Source organism: Panthera tigris, chromosome A3 (genome assembly GCF_018350195.1).
Source record: "Panthera tigris isolate Pti1 chromosome A3, P.tigris_Pti1_mat1.1, whole genome shotgun sequence".
Taxonomy (NCBI): Eukaryota; Metazoa; Chordata; class Mammalia; order Carnivora; family Felidae; genus Panthera; species Panthera tigris.
Window position 1 is genome coordinate 68,674,510 of NC_056662.1, and position 21,484 is coordinate 68,695,993.

Consider the following 21,484-nt stretch of genomic DNA (forward strand, 5'->3'; position numbering starts at 1 on the left):
AGACATGTGACAAATGTCAAATGTGAGATTTGACAAAAGTGAGATTAAGAAATAACCAGTGCCTCCTAATGAGTATTACTGACTCAAAAATTCAGTGATAAATAACTATGGTGTTGTTTGTTTGTTTTTTTTCAGTGTGACAAAGATTTCAGAAATAGAATTTAGTGATTCATCACTTACACATAATACCTAGTGCTCATCCCAACAAGAGTCCTTCCCCCACCTACCTCCCCTCCAGCAACTCTCAGTTTGTTCTTTGTATTTAAGAGTCTCTTATGGTTTGCCTCCTTGTTTTTCTTATTTTTGCTTTCCTTTCTCCATGTTCATCAGTTTGGTTTCTTAAATACCACATATGAGTGAAATATTATATTTGTCTCTCCTTGACTGACTTATTTCACTTAGCATAATACACTCTAGTTCCATCCACATTGTTGTAAATGACAAGATTTCATTCTTTTTGACTGCCAAGTAATATTCCAGTGTGTGTGTGTGTGTGTGTGTGTGTGTGTGTGTGTGTATACACCACATCTTCTTTATCCATTTGTCAGCCTATGGAATTTGGGCTTTTTTCATAATTTGTCTCTTGTTGATATTGCTGCTATAAACATTGGGGTGCATGTGCCCCTTGTAAATTTTTTTTATGTTTATTTACTTTTGAGACAGAGAAAGACAGAGTGTGAGCGAGGAAGGAACAGAGAGACAGGAAGACACAGAATCAGAAGCAGGATCCAGGCCCCAAGCTGTCAGCACAGAGCCCAACATGGGGCTTGAACTCATGATCCATGAGATCAGGACCTGAGCCGAAGTCATACACTTAACCTACTGAGCCACACCCAGGTGCCTTTTTTTAAACATTTATTTTTTAATGTTTATGTATGTGCCCCTTCTAAAAAGCATTTTTGTATCCTTTGGGTAATTAACTATGGTTTTTCTAAGAAAATTTTTTTCTATGTGTTATTTTTTACCACTCATAATATAGGTTTGTGTGTGTATGTGTCTGTGTTGGTCAGCAGAAGTAATGGACTCTGACATGGAATAACATGTACAACCATGACCAATCGTGTAGGTCATCTTAATATTTAGCTATGAAGAGTATACCTTGCTATGTTGAAGGATTTATCTAATGATTTATCTTCATTCTGGTTTCTATCTTCCAGATAGTATGAAATAAGGTACACAAAGTTGGTAAACAAGAATTCCCAAGTATAATTTTGGCTCTGACACTAACTGGCAAAGTGATTCTGACTAAATCCACCAACCTCTCAAAGGTTCCATTTTATTGTTTGTAAAATGAAGGAGCTGAAATAGAAGGATCTGTGAAGGTCCTTCTCTTTTTTATGCTATGATCACAAATGCAGATTTTCTCAAATACATCATACATAGCAAAAATTTCATTAAAAGTAAATAAAAACACCAATATCTAGGAAACTTTTAAATGATGGAATGACTCAAACAGATAGTCAATAATTACCGACAACTTAAACTAAGTATATAGAATTAACCTAAACTAAGTATATAGAATTTAAAGGGAAATCATCACCATGAATTTCCTGAGCTCTCAAATATTTTACCAACTTTCAAAGATTAAAACAAAATCAAGATTTAGAGATAATATCAATAAGATCTTTGAGCCAAAGTGATGGTAATGCAAAAAATATCTACACCATCTCTATGGAATCTTTTCTTGGGCCATTCCTCTCTTTCTTCTAAACTTTCCTATTCCTAAATAATCTGCTTTGTTATACCACCATAGAAAACCATGTTTTCTCTTCACTAGTAATTTTGAAGTTAACCTATTTTATTTGACATTGGTGGGTTTTCTGAATCCTTGTTTCCCTAAAAGACTAAACTCTTAGCAAGCAAGAAACATGTCTTTGACTTCTCTATTCATTCCTACCATAGATTTCCATCTCACTGTTAACTTGGGGCAGTCTGGTGACATAGTGCAGCAAGAAAACGTTGAAAATTGCTGATGAGAGAAAGAGACAAACTAAAAAGTGGAAATGACTCTCCTTCTTTTCAGTCATTGACCAGATTTTCCATCGTATTCTATGTTATTCTCTATTTTCTTACACACTACTCTAGGCCTTCATCTTTTGACATCTGGACGGTTTAATAGCTTTCTAAATACTTTCTGTCTCTATCTTTTCTTGATAATCTCATTAAAATAAATTCATGCCACCCTTTAGGTAAAAATCAAGCCTTTCAAGATCCAAATCAAGTTTCCTATTTTTTTTCATAGTTTTACTAGCCTACTTACTTCAAAATGGCTTCTTCTTCCTTAAAACCTACCTTTTTTGTATTTATCCATCCAAAATTAGCCAAATGTTATATGGTAAGTCTTATATTTTCTCAGATGGTATATTTTTAATCTCCAACATTTTTTATGTATCTCTGTGTCCAGATGGTAAATCTAGTATGTCCTTTTAATGTAGTGCATATCCTTTAAGTATTTGTTCATTTGATTTATTCATTTGACATGAATGAAATGAGTATTCGGTTTTGTGCAAAGGACATTTTTTGGCATGCTGGTAGACAAATGAACTCAAACGTTTAATCTCAAGGGTAACTGTGATTTAACTGGAGCAATCTTTAGTCTGGGCAAAGAGTAAGATGATGTTAAGTTCTGTGGATTAACATTATGAGAAAAGGAAATCTATTTTTGTTGCGAGAGAAGTTTTGCTACATAATTGTAATTAGGAACAAATCAGATATCAATGATGCATTACATTCTAAGAGCTTTAACTAATAAGCACTAATAAATGGTTTCTCAACTTTAAATGGCTTGCACAATATTATTCCTATACATTGCTCCATGTACAGAAAATAATGAAAAGTGGGTCTGTTTTTCAGAAAATTCAATATTTATTCTAAAATATGAATTGTTGGGTTAAAAGAATATTTCAAATACTCCAAAAGGGCATAAAATCTACCTCTACTAATTAGTTTCTCTATGAAAGCCTTTCAGACAATTATAGGGTAATACCACTGGTCAACGCTTTAGGTGCTTTTCATTAAATGTATAGTGTTGCTACCAGATGAATTGCTTCATATAAAAGCACTTACCACAAAGCCCTATAATGGAAGGTTAAGTGCTATACTTAATTACTAATTTCAATCCTTATTACCTATATTTTGCAGTGCAGGCACTTTAAAAGGAACCAAATATAGTCTGTTGGTTCCTGCTTCTCTGATTATAGGATTTGGTGGTAAAAGCATTAGTGCAGCTGTATTTCTAATGAAGAATAACAACAACAAAAAAAACTTTAAAATAAAAGTAGTGATACCACAAACCAATATAAAAGACATATACTAGACATTTCTAATGAACTCATACATAAAATCACTTTGTTCTAAAAACTTTAATCTAGATGACACACACTTCTAAATTTGTATTCAGCCTTCACAGCATTGTTGCAGATACAGCTCCAAAAGAAGAAAGTCTTTGAAATTTTCATGGCTTATTTCCTACCTCAATATCATGCTGAAATGCACACAGAACAGATGATTAATAAAATACTTGATAACAATGGTGACTCCCCTGAGTTCTTTACATATTCATCATGAACTTTTTACATGTATATATTGAAATTCCTCACAAGTGCTCTAATTTTCTTGAGGACAGATTCTGTGTTTTACTTTTGCTTGTATCTTCCATAATAACTGTGACTTTGCTCACTCTTGATTAATTAATATTATCTCAAATACTTTTCACTGAAAGCGTACATAGAATCTTTGCATGTGCCTATTTTTTTTCTAAATATAAAAGAGGTTGCATCTAAAATAACTATTTCTAAAGATTGTCCCTTAATTATCAGGATATTGTCAGTTTCTGATCTTTAAATATATTTTACATTGTCCCCTATACTGGGCATCCATTTAATTGGTAAATGAGACATTATATGTGTGTTAAACAAATTTTAGTCTAGAAAAATATACAACTATTTGCTGACTTAATTTACTGCCTTATTCTAGTATTAAATTGGACATTAGCCTGCCACAGGATCATGTCTTTTTTGAAATATACCTAGTACATAGTATCTAGTAAGTGCACAATTAAAAGACTGTCAATCAGATAAAATATATTAAAGAGGCATAGAAATTTTTGAAAATATAAAATATTTATCTCAATGCATTAATGCATTAGAAAACTAGGTTTTGGTTATCTATGCTTGAGAAATGCATATTGTATTTCTCTTTTAGAGATGCATTATGTATATTAATAAAATAAAGTCCAGATATAGATATTTTAAACTTAATTTAAAACAGATTTTCTCCAACTAACTTGAGAGTGGGACTTCTCTCCCCTTGTAGGTCACCATTAGCATTCTCTAAAAAGGAGCTCTTAAAAAATAGCACTATGTGATAAAAGTGTGATAAAAGTAAAAAGTTACTAAAATGAAATAATTTTAACAAACCAACTGGTGAAACATTGCTGGGCTACTATAATAGTAACAGAATTTGTCAATTTACATATTCAGGTCTTTTATTCACAGATGACAAAACCCCCAGAGACACAGCCTAGACCTTAGCCTACTTTACACATTTCATGGTGTCCAGTGCAGTAACTTCCTTTCAGTAGACAGGTATTGATTAATCTGTATTTTGGAAAATTTACCAATTTACACTAAAGGTGTACTTTTTATGAAAAATACCCTTCTACTAGGATTTCAGTAAATGCAGTATTAGCAGGGTCTATGTGACATATTTGAGTTACTCTCCTTCCAAGTCTTCCAATCCATTATAGATGGTAAAAGAAGGTGTACATTCTTGTAATTGTAGGGATAATTCCCAGGACATCAATTCGGCAAATATTTATTGACTGCCTACTATTTGCCAGTATTATAATGAGCCCTGGACATATTATTAATGTGCTTGCTTCTGAATTTTGTCATAGAGCTGTTTTTTTTTTATCACACTTAATTCAGCAAATATTTGCACAGCACCAGTTTTATAGAATAGGTTTGAAATGAGGCCTGAAGATGTAGAAATATATAAATCAGAAAAGTTCCAGGAGGGCACCACGGACATTTCATTACACATTTCCTAATTGTGAGTCAGTATTAAGAAAAACTGAGATCTTTATTAATAAGTTAGTCATTTCCTCATATCATTTCTTCCAAGAAACAAATACTTATAACAGAGGCTTATATGCATTTTGGTAATCATTTGTATTGTGCAAAATGAAAATTTCTTTTTGAATATTTTCTTTATACACTACTATAAATCTGTTGTACAAGTCAGTTGTAGCTAAAAGAGGAGCAGAGAGAAATGAGGCTGATGTGTTTAGTAACCTCTTGTACTAAAATATAGAGATAATAATTGAAGTAAAATACAAGTATACTTTTAATTTGTATTTTACTTTAAAATAACATGATTGTTAAAGTTTATTTTTGAAAAAGAGAAAGGGGGGAGGGGCAGAGAGAGAGGGAGAAAGAGAGAATCCCAAGCAGACGGTCAGCACAGAGCCTGACGTGGGGCTTGAACTCACAAACTGTGAGATCATGAATTGAGCCAAAGTTGGATGTTTAACCGACTAAGCCACCCAGGCACCCCAAAATAACATGTTCTTTTTTTAATTGGGAATATATGCAACCACAAGTAACACTAGTTTAAGTCTTTATTTCCTTTGTTTTAATAATGCAGATCTGATAAGCTGATTAACAATGAAAAAAGGTAATTTTTATTTTATCTATAATAGCTTGACATTCATTTTATAGAAGTGAAATGAATAATGCTAGTGTCACAGAATCTTTGTGAAACTCCCATATGGTTATATGACAGTGAAAACAAACTTCATTTACTTACACGTTCTTATAACAGGTGACTTATAGTACTATATATTGTTCCTTTACTGTTTCTCTATTTGTCTCATGGTCCTCTTGCACCTTTCATGAGTTTCAGCTCTGCACCATCAAAGGAACCACCTGGTCCTACTTTTCTTCAGAGAAAAATATGTAATATTCCCTCCCTCGGTTTTAAATATAACTTTGTTACTTTTGACAAAGCCTTTCCTTTGTTCGAATGCAAGGATCCAGTAAAAAGAGCTTTGACATGTTGTTCCTTTTATGTGTGCATTTTTCTGGTTTGACTGATGTCCTGAATTTTGCAAACGATAAAGTGTGCCTTCAAGTTCTCCTACAAAATGCCATTTGTACACTGTATCAAGAACAGTTTAGGACAGCATTACATTCACATGATTTTAAAGTCCAATAAATACTTGATGGTTTCTCAGAAAACCCACAATCTGGTGAAACGGACGCAAAATAGTGCTTTGTTTTCCACTTTGTTTTTCATAAAATCTTCCCCCGATACACATTCACTGGCTTACCTGCAGGGTAGCGCTCGATCACTGGCCAGCTGTCCACCTGTAATGTGGCATTGCCACCACTCCTTGTAAAACGGACTACATGGTATTTCCCATCGTTAATGATTGCATTGGACTCCTCAATGGCGATGTCATCTGTCCCAACATTAAATTTAACTCCAATTTTTCCTTGGTGCTGGAAGGAAGGAGGGGACAAAAAAGAATTGTATGAAGTTATAGTGATTAGTCAGCATTTAATAAGAATTAAGTATAGGAACAAGACAAGAATATCCACTCTTGTCACTTTTGTTCAACATATTATTGAAACTCCTAGCCACAGCAATTAGGCAAGAAAAAGGAATAAAAGGCTTCCAAATTGGAAAGTAAGAAGTAAAACTGGAACTATTTACTGATTATATGATATTATATATAGAACATCCTAAAAACTCCATAAAAATGGCTAGAACTAAAAAACAAATTCAGGGGTGCGTGGGTGGCTCAGTTGGTTAAGCGTCTGACTTCAGCTCAGAGCCTGGAGCCTGCTTCAGATTCTGTGTCTCCATCTCTCTCTGTCCCTCTCCCACTTGTGCTCTGTCTCTCTCTTTCTCTCAAAAATAAATAAATGTAAAATATAAAAATTAAAAAAAAAACAAATTCAGTAAAGTTGCAGGATACAAAATCAATAGACAAAAATCTCTTGTGTTTCTTTTTTTAACGTTTATTTATTTATTTTTGAGACAGAGAGAGACAAAGCATGAACGGGGGAGGGTCAGAGAGAGAGAGGGAGACACAGAATCTGAAACAGGCTCCAGGCTCTGAGCGGTCAGCACAGAGCCCAACGCGGGGCTTGAACTCACGGACAGCGAGATCATGACCCGAGCCGAAGTCGGCCACTTAACCTACTGAGCCACCCAGGCGCCCCTCTCTTGTGTTTCTTTACACAATAATATACTATCAGAAAGAGAAATTAAGAAAACAATTCCATTTACAATTACATCAAAGAGAATAAAATGCATGGGAATAAATTTGAGCATAGAGGGAAAAAAGATCTGTATATTTGAAAACTATAAGACATTAATGACAAGAATTGAAGAAGACACAAATAAATGGAATGAAATTCTATGTTCACAGATTAGAAGAATTAATATTGTTACCATGTCCTTACTATCCAAAGCATTCATTATACAGATTCAGTGCAATCCCTATCCAAATTCCAATGGTATTTTTCATAGAAATAGAACAAAAAACCCTAAAATTTGAATGGAACCACAAAAGACCTTGAATAGTCAAGCCAATCTTGAGGAAGAAAAACAAAGCTGGAGACATCATGCTCCCTGATTTCAAACTATATTAAAAAGCTACAGTAATTAAAACACTATGGTATTTGGCATTAAAACAGACACATAGATCAATGAAACAGAACAGAGAGCCCAGAAATTCACCCACACAACTATGGCCAATTAATTTACAACAAAGGAGCCAAGAATATACAATGGGGAAATAACAGTCTCTTCAATAAATGGTACTGGGAAAACTGGACAGCCACTTGCAAAAGAATGAAACTGGACCACTATCTTATGCCATACACAAAAATTAACTTAAAATGTATCAAAAACTTGAATATAAGACCTGAAACTATAAAAAACCTAGATGACAACATAAGCAGTAAGCTCCTTGGTGTAAGTCTTTTGTGATGATTATTTTAATCTGTCACCAAAAGAAAAACAACAAAAGCAAAAATAAATAAGTAGGACTACATCAAACTAAAAAACTTCTGGACAGCAAAGGGAACCATCAACAAATGAAAAGGGAACCTGGGGGGAATAGTTAAGATGGCAGAGAAGTAGAAGAGCCCTGGGCTGTCCTTGTTCTTCAAACACAGCTGTATTGAGGTCAGATCACTTGGAACACCCAGGAAATTGATCTGTAGAGTGGCAGAAGGATCTCCACAGTTGGCAGGAGTTAGCATGGCAGGTGCAAGGTTTACTTCAACAAACAAATCAAAGTACATCTAGTTAAGGTCCAAACACATCCCACTACAAGCAAGGAGGACCTCTGCAGAGTACCGACGCAGTAGGAAAGAGCAGCCAACCTGCAACAGCAGAATGCACACAACATACACCAGAAACACTTCCTGAAGAGCCAAGCCCTGGATAGTGTATGACCCCTTTTTAATATAGTAGTACTCTCAAGAGCAGAAAACATGTCAAGCTTTTAAAACATGCAAAAGACAGAAATTTAGCCAAAATGACAAGACAGAGGCATTCTCCCCAAAAGAAAGGTCAAGAAGAAGTCACAGGCTGGGACTTGCTCAAAGAAAATATAAGCAATATATCTGAGCAAGAATTTAGAACAAAAGTCGTAAGACTACTAGCTTATGAAGACACCAGAGAAACCCTTGCTACAGAGATCAAAGACCTAAAAACCAGTCAGGCTGAAATTTTTAAAATATTGGTATAACTGAGATACAAAGCTGAATAGATACAGTCACAATGAGGATTGTAGAAGCAGAGAAGACAATAGATGATATAGAAGATAAAATTATGGGAAGAAAATGAAGCAGCAAAGAAGAGGGAAAGGAAAGTATTAGAGCAAAAAGGAACTTAGCAATTCCATAAAACTAAACAATACCCACATCATAGGAGTCCCAGAAGAACAGCAGGAAAAAGGGGCAGAAAGTTTATTTGAACAAAATGTAGCTGAGAACTTACCTAGTCTGAGGAAGGAAACAGGCATTCAAGTCCAAGATGCAGAGAACTTCCCTCAAAATCAACAAATACAGGTCAACACCATGACACATCATAGTGAAACTTTCAAAATATAAAGATAAAGAGAGAATTCTGAAAGCAGCTAGGGACAAAAGGTCCTTAACCTACAAGGATAGAGACATCAGGTTAGCAGCAGACCTGTCCACTGAAACTTGGTGGGCCAGAAGGGAGTGGCAGGAAGTACTCAATGTACTAGAACATGACAGGGATGTCAACTCTCACCACTGTTGTTCAACATATCATTGGAAGTCCTAGCATCAGCAATCAGACAACAAAAAGAAATAAAAGGGATACAAATTGACAAGGAAGAAGTCAAAGTTTCTCTCTTCACAGATGACATAACACTGTATGTGGAAAACCCAAAAGACTATCCCAAAACTGCTAGAACTGATACATAAATTCAGTGAAGTTTCAGGATATGAAATCAAAGTACCAGTACTGGTTGTATTTCTATATACCAATAATGAAACAGCAAAGAAGAATCAAGGAATGGATCCCATTTGAAATTGTACCAAAAACTGTAAGAGACCTGGGAATAAAACTAACCAAAGAGGTTAAAGATCTGTACATTGAAAACTACAGAAAGCTTATGAAAGAAAATGAAGAAGACACAAAGAAATGGAAAAACATTCCATGCTCATAGGTTGGAAAAACAAATATTGTTAAAATGTTGATACTACCCAAAGCCATCTACACATTCAATTAATCCCTATCAAAAAATGCCAGCATTCTTCACAGAACTAGAATTAACAATTCTAAAATTTGTATGAAACCAGAAAAAAAAAAACGAATAGACAAAGCAACATTGAAAAAGAAAACCTAAGCTGGAGGCATGAAAATTCTGGACTTCCAGCTGTATTACAATGCTGTAATCATCAAGACAGTGTGGTACTGGCACAAACACAGACAAAAGACCAATAGAACAAGAAATAGAAAACCCAGAAATGGACCTACAAATGTATGGTCAACTAACCTTTGACAAAGCAGGAAAGAATATCTAATAGAAAAAGGACAGTCTCTTCAGCAAATGGTGTTGGGAAAACTGGATAGCAACTTGCAAAAGAATGAGTAAAACTGGACCAGTTTCTTATACCATACACAAAAGTAAATTCAAAATGGATGGAAGACCTAAATGTGAGAGAGGAAACCATCAAAATCCTAGAAGGGAAAACAGGTAGCAATGTCTTTGACCTCAGGCACAGCATCTTCTTTCTGCAGGCAAAGGAATCAAAAACATAAATGAACTATTAGGACCTCATCAAGATTAAAAGCTTCTGCACAGGAAAGGAAACAATCAACAACACTAAAAGGCAACCAATGGGATGGGAGAAGATATTTGCAAATGAAATATCAGATAAAAGGTTAGTATCCAAAATCTATAAAGAACTTATCAAACTCAACATCCAAAAAACAAATAACCCAGTGAAGAAATGCAGAGAAAACATGAATGGACACTTTTCTAAAGAAGACATCCAGATGGCTAACAGACACATGAAAAGGTGTTCAACATCACTCATCATTAAAGAAATACAAATCAAAACCACAAAGAGATACCTCCTCACACCTGTCAGAATAGCTAAGTTTAACAACTCAGGCAACAACAGATGTTGGCAAGGACATGGAGAAAGAGGAACCCTTTTGCACAGTTGGTGGGAATGCACACTGGTGCAGTCCCTCTGGAAAACAGTATGGAGGTTCCTCAAAAAATTAAAAATAGAGCTACATATAACCCAGCAATTGCACTATGAGGCATTTATCCAAAAGATACAAAAATGCTGATTCAAAGGGGCACATGCACCCCAATGTTTACAGCAGTGCTATCAACAATAGCCAAATGTCCATCAGCTTAAAACTGGATAAAGAAGATATGGTGTGTGTATACACACACACACACACACACACACACACACACACACACACTGGAATATTGGCGATCAAAAAGAATGAAATCTTGCCATTTTCAACAACATAGATCGACCTCAAGGGCATTATGTTAAGTAAGTTAAATATTAAATAATTAAATAATATGTTAAGTAAAATAAGTCAGAGATGACAAATACTACATGATCTCTCTTATATGTGGAATCTAAAACAAACCACACACCAAGGTTACAGATACAGAGAATAGACTGGTGATTCCAAGAAGTAGGGCGTGAGAGATGTCAGAAATGGATGAATTTTTTTAATTTAGTTTAAATAAATTTTAAAACATTAAAAAAGAGATTCAGACATAAGTATACGTGTGTGTGTGTGTGTGTGTGTGTGTGTGTGTGTGTGTGTAAAATCACGTGTGTGTGTGCTTGTGTGTAATCACTTCCCTCAAAATATTCACAGTTCAGTGAAGTTCATCTTGGGTTCTTTTTATCACTACATATATATATACGTAGGCCGTCTGAGACGCATTTCTCTTGTCATGTAGTTACCCTCATTCACCCTCCTAGTCTCTATTCTAGGAAGCCACAAATTTAAACAAAACATTACATACAGTGTATTGTTCAAGAACATGCTTCAGACAATGGTTACTTTCCCCCAATTTTACTTCTGAAAAATTCATATATTAGAAGCAAGACTCTTGACATTTGGGTCAATCTGGAGCATCTCTTTCATGGATGATGGATATGCCAATAGAAACACTTTCTAGAGAACTGAACTGTTTTCCTCCCAGAGGATGCCCCAGAAAAGGTGCACAGCTGCCTGTGGGGAAGGACATCCTGTCACGTTCTTTAATGTAGTTTCTTTACTCCACTCTCCGTTTCACACACACATAAACAAATGAGGCAAGAAATTCTCTCTTTCATTAATAACTGGCAAAACCACAGCAATTAAGTCTGTTTAGAGTGGAATGATAAATATTCACAATATAGGAAATCATTCTAAAAGATATGGAACACGCTGACAGGCATTTCGTGTGTGCAGTTTCTTAGTCCTTATTCGTGAAAAAAATCATCAAATGCTAAGTGCCTGAAACTTACTCAATTTCTTTATTTTACAAATGAGGAAACTATGACATGGGAAGGTACAATGACTTCTTCAAGGTCCAGTGACAATAGACAGGTACCAGAATGAGAATTCAGTCCCTCACTTTTGGTTTATAACTAAGTTATGTATATATATGTATATATATACATATATATATCTATCTATCAGTATATAGATAGATAGATAGATAGATAGATAGATATTTAACTTCCTCTCAAGGCACCTGGATGGCTTAGTCAGTTAAGCATCCCAACTCTTGATTTCGACTCAAGTCATGATCTCATTGTTCATGAGTTCGAGCCCTGCGTTGTGTTCTGCGTTGACTACATGGAGCCTGCTTGGGATTCTCTCTTCCTCTCTCTGCCTCCCCCCTTCTCTCTCTCTTTCTCTCTCTCTCTCTCTCTCAAAATAGATAAACATTAAAAAATAAAATTAACTTCTAATGGATTATGCAAATTGGCATTAAAATCATTCTAAGTGCAAACTTTGTTGCTGTTAACTTCAGAATTTCACAAGATGAGGCTGCAAAGAGAAGTGTGTGCGTATGTTCTCTGCTCTGAGAAGCATTCTCTAATAGCAGTTTTGTCAGCTCTACCAGGAGCTCAGCTGATTTTGTAAAGCATATGGTTTTGCCCTTAATCAGCAGCATAGAATACAGACACTGCAGGCCCCTGTCAGAGTACATCACCTCAAACTGTCTGCAGCTCACCTTTCATCAAACCTCAGTTGAGAGGAACAACATGGGGGGGATAGGGGTCTAAAGGACATAAAATCTATCCATTCCTGTAGAAATTTATAATCAGAATATCGGAAACCTGCATATTTGGACCACATCCTCTTAACCTCTCACTGGATTCTCATCACTGAATAGGCAGCAACAGTATACATGGCATCAGCTTACACTGAGAGTGATTTCAAAAAAAATCTTGTATAAAATTGTATTAACTAAACAGAAGTATTTGAAGATACTATGTGGGACACTGCACATTGTCCCTTTCATAGTCACATGCAAAGGTTTCCATTTTTCTTTTTTCTGCTTTTTACTATTCATAAAGGATATCTTTCTTATACTGAGTTAGTATGGACTTTAATTTGTGTGTTTTGATTTGTTTTTAGGCTTCAGGGACAATATGACTTAAATCATATTTCCTTTTTAACTTTGGTTATTAGGAAACTCAAAATCCAAGAGCAGAGTAATTTTTAAAGCTACATACACTTGAGGTGTACTTTTTCTCTCTAGATTTATTTTTATTGTCTAGCATATTTCTCAGAATCCTTACTTTAAAATATATGCCATTGTAAGACATTCCAGTTTTTTTTGTAGAATGATTCCAGTGATACACAAACAGCTGGATTCCCCTGAAAACTGAAACTTAATCCAAGGGCCTGTGGAGACATTATTTAGACATTTTTTTATTTAGCACAGGCCTTTTGTGCAAGCAATCATTATCTCCTTGTTTTGGAAGATTTCCAATTTGCTCACTTTCAGTAAATTACTTAACATGATAAATACGTATTTTAACACATGTATGATGTAACTAATAGGAAGAAAATTAAGAATCTTATTTAAGAGATAAACAAATACCTTTATACTATTCTATTCCTAATACTTTATAAGTAATAACTTTGATCTTTCTCATAACAGCCCCATGAGAGGGGTACTACATTATCTCCATTTGACAGATGAGGAAACGAAAGCACAGAGTGATTCAGGAACTCAGCTAAGGTCATGCAGCTAAAAAGAGAAAAGCGGTGATTCAAACCCAAGCATTCCCACTTTGGAGAATGCACTTTGTGCTTCTAATGATTATGGTAGGCTAAATTCGAGGAATGTTGGGTCATTCTATAACTGCAATTAGCAGATTTGGTTAATCTAGCTGTTCTGGCTACCTGTTCATTTTCCTGCTAGAGTAGGAGCACCACGGGGCCTCATATAGTGCTTTGCAGATTTTACATATGTATCCATCAATATGTGTTTAAAATAATTTTATAGTGGACAGTAAGCAACTGATACGCAGATGTTACAGGATGTTAGAAAGGATTTCTTTGTCTTAATTTCAGCTGCAATCTTGAGCTGGTAATAAGACAAAAAACAGACTGCTACTTCCATTGTACAAAATGAGGTATACAACTTGCAAAGGAGAACACTAAAAATTGTTTTTGGGACCCTGAATTAATTACCTATTTTCAGCCCATTATAAAAGAGAGAAAGGCCAAGAAGAGATGGATAACTAGAAGAGGATTTTTGGAGACCACTGGACTGTGAAGTGATTTCCAGGTACCTGGAAAGGTGGAAGGTGCTACTTTTCCCTTATCTCAAGTGCAGGGGAATGTGACTCCACTGAAACATCTCAGAAAGTTTGATACTCATCTCCTGGAACTTGGTTGCAGTGGTTAGGATAGTCAGCAATCCTAGTTGCTCCTGCCTGGGATTGGACTCTTGCCTGAGAAATCTTCAAGGGAAGGGACTATGGCTTGTTGATGCTCTGATGGCAGAGCAAAGACCTATTACTGCACCTGTGCATCAGAGTTTGTTAGAACAAGTGACAGGTGAGCATTAACCATGGCTTAGAGAGCCAGCATAGAATTGTGTTGTATCACATTCAAAAGGGCCACCAGTTGGGATGAGTGGGTGTGGTGGAGATGAGCAGTGAAGACAACTGAAGGAACCTGAAGTTGCAGGGGTGGACTGAGGCAGAAATCCTAAATGACCACCTGAAGGAGGTGTATTTACCTACCTTAAGGGAATTACAGGTAAAAAAAAAAAAAAAAAAGTCCGGTGATGTGGTTAAGAGCATTGAAAAACCCACTAAAAAGCCTCCCCAAAAGTGCCCCTTCCCAGAGTCAGTTTCTAGTTTTGGCTAAGTCCAGCTAGATGGCTACTATTGTATTAGCCAAGTAAGATCAAGGAGGACCCTTATCTTCTCTTCCTTTTCCTGCTTCCTCCTCCTGTGAAGGAGTCAGGAAGGAGGAGGAGAAGTGAACATCACTGAAACAAGAGGAGAAACAACTTCCTCCCCTCATCCAGTATAAGTGGCCGCTCCAAGGCAACCCAAGCAGGGCTAATAAACTGGCTCTAACTGAAGTTGTATTTAGTATTACAAAGGAGTGCACTGAAATTACTTCCTATGCGTAAAAGTGAATGGATGACCTTTTTTTTTTTTTTTAACTATCTAAAAGAGACAAATGTAGTGTTAAGACTTTCCCTGGGGTCAAGAAGAAATATTCCATAGAACACCAGATTTAAATTCCTGTTGCATTGTAGGAATCAGCTTTTTCAATGTAACAAGTGCTTAAGGATATTTGTTACTCTGGAGTTTCCACTGTTTTAGGGTTTCTTCTATTACAGACATGTTTCCTATCCCAGGATAGACTGAAAGAAATTTTGAAGGTTCCCTACTTATTCTGATAGGGAGGCTACAATAGTCTCTTATTATCAGAGTTCTAATTGTTAAGGAGATTCAAGTTCTAGAAATAAAAGCATTATAATGCCAAAGTTACAAGATGCACCAAACTCTGAGAAAAAGTCCCTTTGCTTTATCCCTACATTTTTTCAGCAATATGAAATGTAAAATGATTATTTTATAAGGTATAGAATCTCTAGAATTTGCAGGGATTCGTTTCTTACAACATAGTAAAACAAACAATTAAGAAACAATGAGGGTTGGTGATGGCTTAGAGAACTTCTGACTTAAATAACACCCATCCTTTCCTGAATATATGATGATTAGGTCCTTTGACTTCCAAGATCATTGATTTTTCATGGATTCAGACTCCAGAGTCAGCTAGAACAGACTAAATACCACCCAAGTAGATTCAGACAACAGATGCTACATGAAATCAGACCTTATTTACCCTATCCAAGCTGCATCAAGCCACAGACTCCATTTTTCCCCTGAAAACAAATATATTAAAAATGCACATAAACCACAAAATATTAATATGAAGCATATTTAGAGAATCAGTTTTTATGATTCCATTCAGAAACTGTAAATATTCTGAAAACACTCCCCCATATTGACAGAATAGCAAATCATTTCAATTACATAAACAATAAAACTTGCTAAACTTTCTTGCCAATGGATAATTACATTTAAAAGAATCCATTTCAAATTCTTATTCTCTGGGATTAAATGTGATTGTCTCCAGAAAATTCTCATGAATATTGTATTAGCAAAACCAGCAGTAATTTCACTGGACATGTACTGATCTTTCAACATTGTATTTTCCTTGAAATAGATAACTGGCTCACATATAATTTCAAAAATCTATTATGAGAATATCAGTAACAAGGCATTTATAATTTAATGAAGTCTTTCCATGGATTCATTAAATAAATAGTGACAAAGGTAATTATTGATTTTTTCACAAAAGCTCATTTCTGAATAAGGATTATATTATTAAACCAAGTTAGAAGGAAACATGAAAGATAATACTGGGAAGGAACTTGAGCGTTCTAGCAAGTGGTACCATAGTTTCACACACCTTTTAATTCCATATGCAATCACATATTCACTTGAAAATATTTGTTGTAACCAAGGTAAAGATTTAATGGTGTACTTGATATCTGGAGCATACGTCAAGCAAGATGTCTGTATGTTATAGATGCAGATATATTTCAATCTATATGCATATGAAATAGGTAAAACAGAATACATAAATGCAAAGATTTATCCTGTATATGGCATATAGATATGTCCACTGATTTTTTTCCCTCTTTTCTGGGGTTGTTATGTAGAATTGTGTGGCTTGACTATGTCAAGGAAAGCAACCAAAAATGAAAAAAAAATTATCTTTTGCTATTTTTTTGTTTACCGTACTTTTAGAGTATCAACAAACAAGATGAACAAATGTGCAACACAGGATGGCATGTAGATTTAGCAAGGAGACTTGCTTATGGTCTACAAACTTCTGTTGTGCAACACAATGCGGTCCTATACTCCAGGGCCCCACTTTGGATAAAACTTGACAATGCCTTCAAATACACTGAATGCTTATGCTCATTTCAGAATACAGAACAACTCCCATGGTCCAATTTTACATCAACAACTGAAATCGAAGTCAGGTTGAATGTTATGTTTTGCTCCTCTGGAGACTAATTCTCACCAGGGAAAGGAGGTTTTAAGGCCTGAGGGGGACTCTGGGGCCTACAGTCACTATTGCTGGAATAAAGTAACACTGCAGCGTGTGTTAGACAGCCACCTGTTTTCTCACCTCAAAACAAACACACTGATTCGGATAATTGCTAATTTCACCCAGATACATTGCTAAATGAATGACTAAGAGGTCTTACTATCTGGTAGAGACTGTGTTTACCAGTCTAGACGGTCAAAGAGTGTTTTTGGTTCAGTTATTTTAACTTGGCACTGAACTGGAAATGTACACCTCCCCCAAACACACACACACACACACACACACACACACACATCATTTCAAAAACAAGAAGCTATCGCTGCCTTGTCTCTCACTTTCCCCTACTAATATTTTTTTGTTTATTTAGCTAATAAATAAAAATTGAACATATAACAGGCATCTTGCATTGTGTAAGTGTGTAGACCACACAAACATATAAAATGTGTTCTCCGTCTCACAGGTTTTCAATCAAATTGAGAAGACAAATCATGCATGTCAATATTCACACCCACTAAACTGTTGAGGGAACAGCAAAAGGGGGAGCAGGGTGCACCATGGGGAACTGCTCTGAGAGGCCTCAGGGAGCCTGCAAATGTGTGGCAGGAGCAAGCTTGAGTATAGACAGCTATAATACACATTGTGGATACCAAAGACACGCAAGGACACAGAAGATCTTTCCCCTTGTCTCCCATCTCTTCCCAGGCTCTGCATACCAGTGTGCTCACTGTGTGAGACACATTGAGCTCTATACAATTTATCACTTAAAACCCCCGGCCAACATGAAGACTGAGTGCTATTTTTTTCTATCTACTCAGAGAGTTTAAATAATGTGTCCCAAATCATAGAGTTAATAAATATCAGTTCTGGGACCTGATCATGTTGGAGGGGCTTTCTAAAAAAAGAATGGCTTCAACTGTTCACATGTTCCAGGAAAAAGATTTTGAAGCCAAAGGACTGAGTCAGATATAGGGCAGTAGTGAAGTGCATCTTTCTTTTTGGCTAATTACATTTTATAGCACTACATAGCAAGAAACCAGAAGTGGGTGAGATCATTGGTTATGCCACATCAGAAAGATCTCATTTAGGGGTAATATATTCTAAGAAAACATTATTTTAATTTTCCCATCCAATCTCCATTAAGACACACATTAGTGTGTCTTTTCTAATTGGTCTCCATTCTACAGAATTCTAGAATTCCTTTGATTCAATGAAATTATATCCTGGACAGTGATACTATCCTCTTGGAGGCCTACATGTATCTCCTAGTCTTCTGAGTATCTAATACTCTTCGTAAACCTGTGACAGCCTCCCTCACACACTGTTTTAGGTGCTAGTTTTTATGCATCTGTTTTAACTTCTCAACCATATTATAGAAAACTCGAGTAGGAAAAAAGACTGACTTATGCCTCATTGTATCCTTCATGGCACTTTGTAGATTACCTGCACATTTGCAATTTTCTAAAATCTTTCACATACAATTTTCTTTTTTTAATTGAGATATAATTCACATATCATAAAATTTGCTCCTTTAAAATATATGTTTCAGTGGTTTTAGTATATGCACAAGGTTGTGCAACCCTCACCACTATTTAATTTCAGAACACTTTCATCACATTGCAATTTCCTTTTGATGAGATAATGCATAGAAAGTTGTAAACATTTTTAATGGCTACTCAGCACCTATGAGCTATATTATTATTATTGTTACTATTATTATTATTCTTACATTTGGAAAACAATGTTTTGCTTCTTAGTAGGTTTAACAGAAGTTAATTAAAATAATGCTTGAATTACACAGCCAGTACAGTTTAGTTGGGACACATAATATCTCACGATCTTCACAACAACTTGTGTAACAGCATGTCTATTTTATAAATTGAGAAGCCAAAGCTCAAAAAGGCTGAGACTTGACCAAAGTCAGAGCATCTATCTACCAGGGGGCATAAGAGAGAACATTCTAAAATCTAATCATGTTTACCTATGTGATATACTACCTTTCCATTTGTTGCACTGAAGCAGATACTGCTTGATTAGACAACCGCTATGCCCCTTCCAATTTCGATGATACTATGGCTCTATGAAAAGCCTTCATGAATGGCTAAGCAGTTAGAATGCACGTACACGCATGCGTGCGTGCACACACATACACACACACACACACACACACACACACACACATTTAGAAAATACTAGTTAGTTTTTTGAAATACACCAGAGACACCAAAATCTTAATGTATTAGTTTTTTAGATTTATAAAATAGATGAACTCTAGCATTTTATTATATGTTTCAATCAGGAATTCTCCAATTTTGAAGGGACAGGGTGATATGCCACTAGGTCAGTGTCTCAGACACCTTTGTAAAGCAGATGTCTTCTTTTCCAAGCAATTATAATTCCTTCACTCCAGGGGTGATGGGGGACTTGTCTTTTTTAAAAAATTTTTTTTAACATTTTATTTATTTTTTTGAGACAGGGAGAGACAGAGCATGAACAGGGGAGGGTCAGAGAGAGAGGGAGACACAGACTGAAACCAGCTCCAGGCTCTGAGCTGTCAGCACAGAGCCCGACGCGGGGCTCGAACTCACGGACCGTGAGATCATGACCTGAGCCGAAGTCGGACGCTTAACCGACTGAGCCACCCAGGCGCCCCGGGGGACTTGTCTTTATGAGTAAGAACTCCTGCCTTCTCAGGTGTCTAGGACTTAGTGGTGGTAAGTGAGAAGGGTCAATGAATTCTCCTTCTGAGGATAGATAGACACTGAGTTCTACCGATAGCACCAACTCTTTAATGCCTCCTTTTCCTCATAATATCTATCTTTAGAGAAAATTTAGCCAACAATCAAAACAATATTGGGTGAAACCAGCCCACTAAGTGACTGGCTCGTATATCTTTTAAAGGGGCAATAATGACTTGATATTTGGAGATTGTCTCTATTTTGTTTGTTTCATCAGTTGAGTCAATACTAGATTATCCTTTACATTTGTAAAGTGATTCTTGAACCCTTATGAAGTTCTCCAGAGTGGCCATGGGTTCAGAGATGTCATCCAACCTTTTTCATTATACTTACCTATGGTTCAAACAACACATCTCTGCATGACATCATGAACAATAAAGGATGAAATAAAGCTACCTGATGGTCTTGGGAATCAAAGTCATCTCATTGCACTCATTAATTCTGTATTTCCATCCACTGAAATGGCAACCACCACAAGAAGAAATATTCCTCTTTAAATGTGTCCTTATATATAAAGAATGTATCCTATTATTAAGCATTATCCCCTGAAAAATAATTTTTAAAACCCAGAAATCAAACAGAGCAAAAAATACGTACTGACTGGTAGTCTATGCATGGTTTGTGAGTTTTCAATGGTAATACCTCTGTTTTGAATATTTAGCCCATGGCACCTGATATGGCATCATGACAAATTCCTCAGGTTTGTGTATGAGAAGCTCAGATCCACACTGGCTAAAGTTTAGCCTCATTCAAAGTGCAGTGGGCTGATCAGAAATAGCTTGGTGTTTTTTTAAGTTTTTTGATGTGTTTTTCCTGTTGCTTTAAAACCCTTGGTTGGGTGTTAAATTAACTTTGCTCACATTTTACAATCATTCAGGAAACTGTGTGCAATAAACATTGTGTTTCAAGTGCTGATTAAAACCATAACCTTTGTTTCTCTACTTTTCTCTGATTCCTTGTCTTTGGGCCATTACACTGCTTATTATTACCTCCGCCAGGAACTGGATAGGGAAAGGACATTCGGCTCTATCAATTCCGCTAGTTGTTGGCATTTCTATGTAAAAACGTTTTCCTATAAAAAGGTTTGAGATTATTTGTGGATTTCATTTATTTGTGGTATCCCAGGACTATTATTTTTGTGGAGACCTTACTATATAATTACAGTCAACTCTAATGCTCCAAATTTCCATAACACGGCACCACATTTTTCAGACAAATGGACAAAACATCTTTGGATAGTGAGTTCAGTCCTCTGTGTGGTAAATGTTGCCTCAGTAACTAGGTTATAAGTAAAATAAAATTAACCTTTGTATTTTTTTTTAAATAGTTTTTTAAAAAAAAAGCACAATGAGATAATTGCAATTATTTTTAAATCTTTGGCTGATGAATGTTCACAAGCTATACATGAAATGAAAAGGTCAGTCTGGAAGGGATATCATTTTTCAAACTTGTGTTTGTGAATCGTGACTTGAAACCCGAAAAATAATAACAAGATAATATTTTCAAATGTGTGTGATGGATTATGCGATCTTGGTTTTCACAAGCCTCAAGCAGAGCTCTAC

The 21,484-nt window shown here is 35.7% G+C and overlaps 1 protein-coding gene across 21 annotated transcripts in view; it reads right to left on the minus strand.

The window, feature by feature from the left end:
* Positions 1-21,484, minus strand: part of NRXN1 (neurexin 1) — a 1,119,427-nt gene that overhangs the window by 160,437 nt on the left and 937,506 nt on the right. For all 21 annotated transcript variants that reach the window (XM_042981375.1, XM_042981374.1, XM_042981369.1 and 18 more), the window contains one exon: positions 6,332-6,503. In XM_042981375.1, the coding sequence (XP_042837309.1) occupies positions 6,332-6,503 (172 nt within the window). The remainder of the gene's footprint in view (positions 1-6,331; positions 6,504-21,484) is intronic.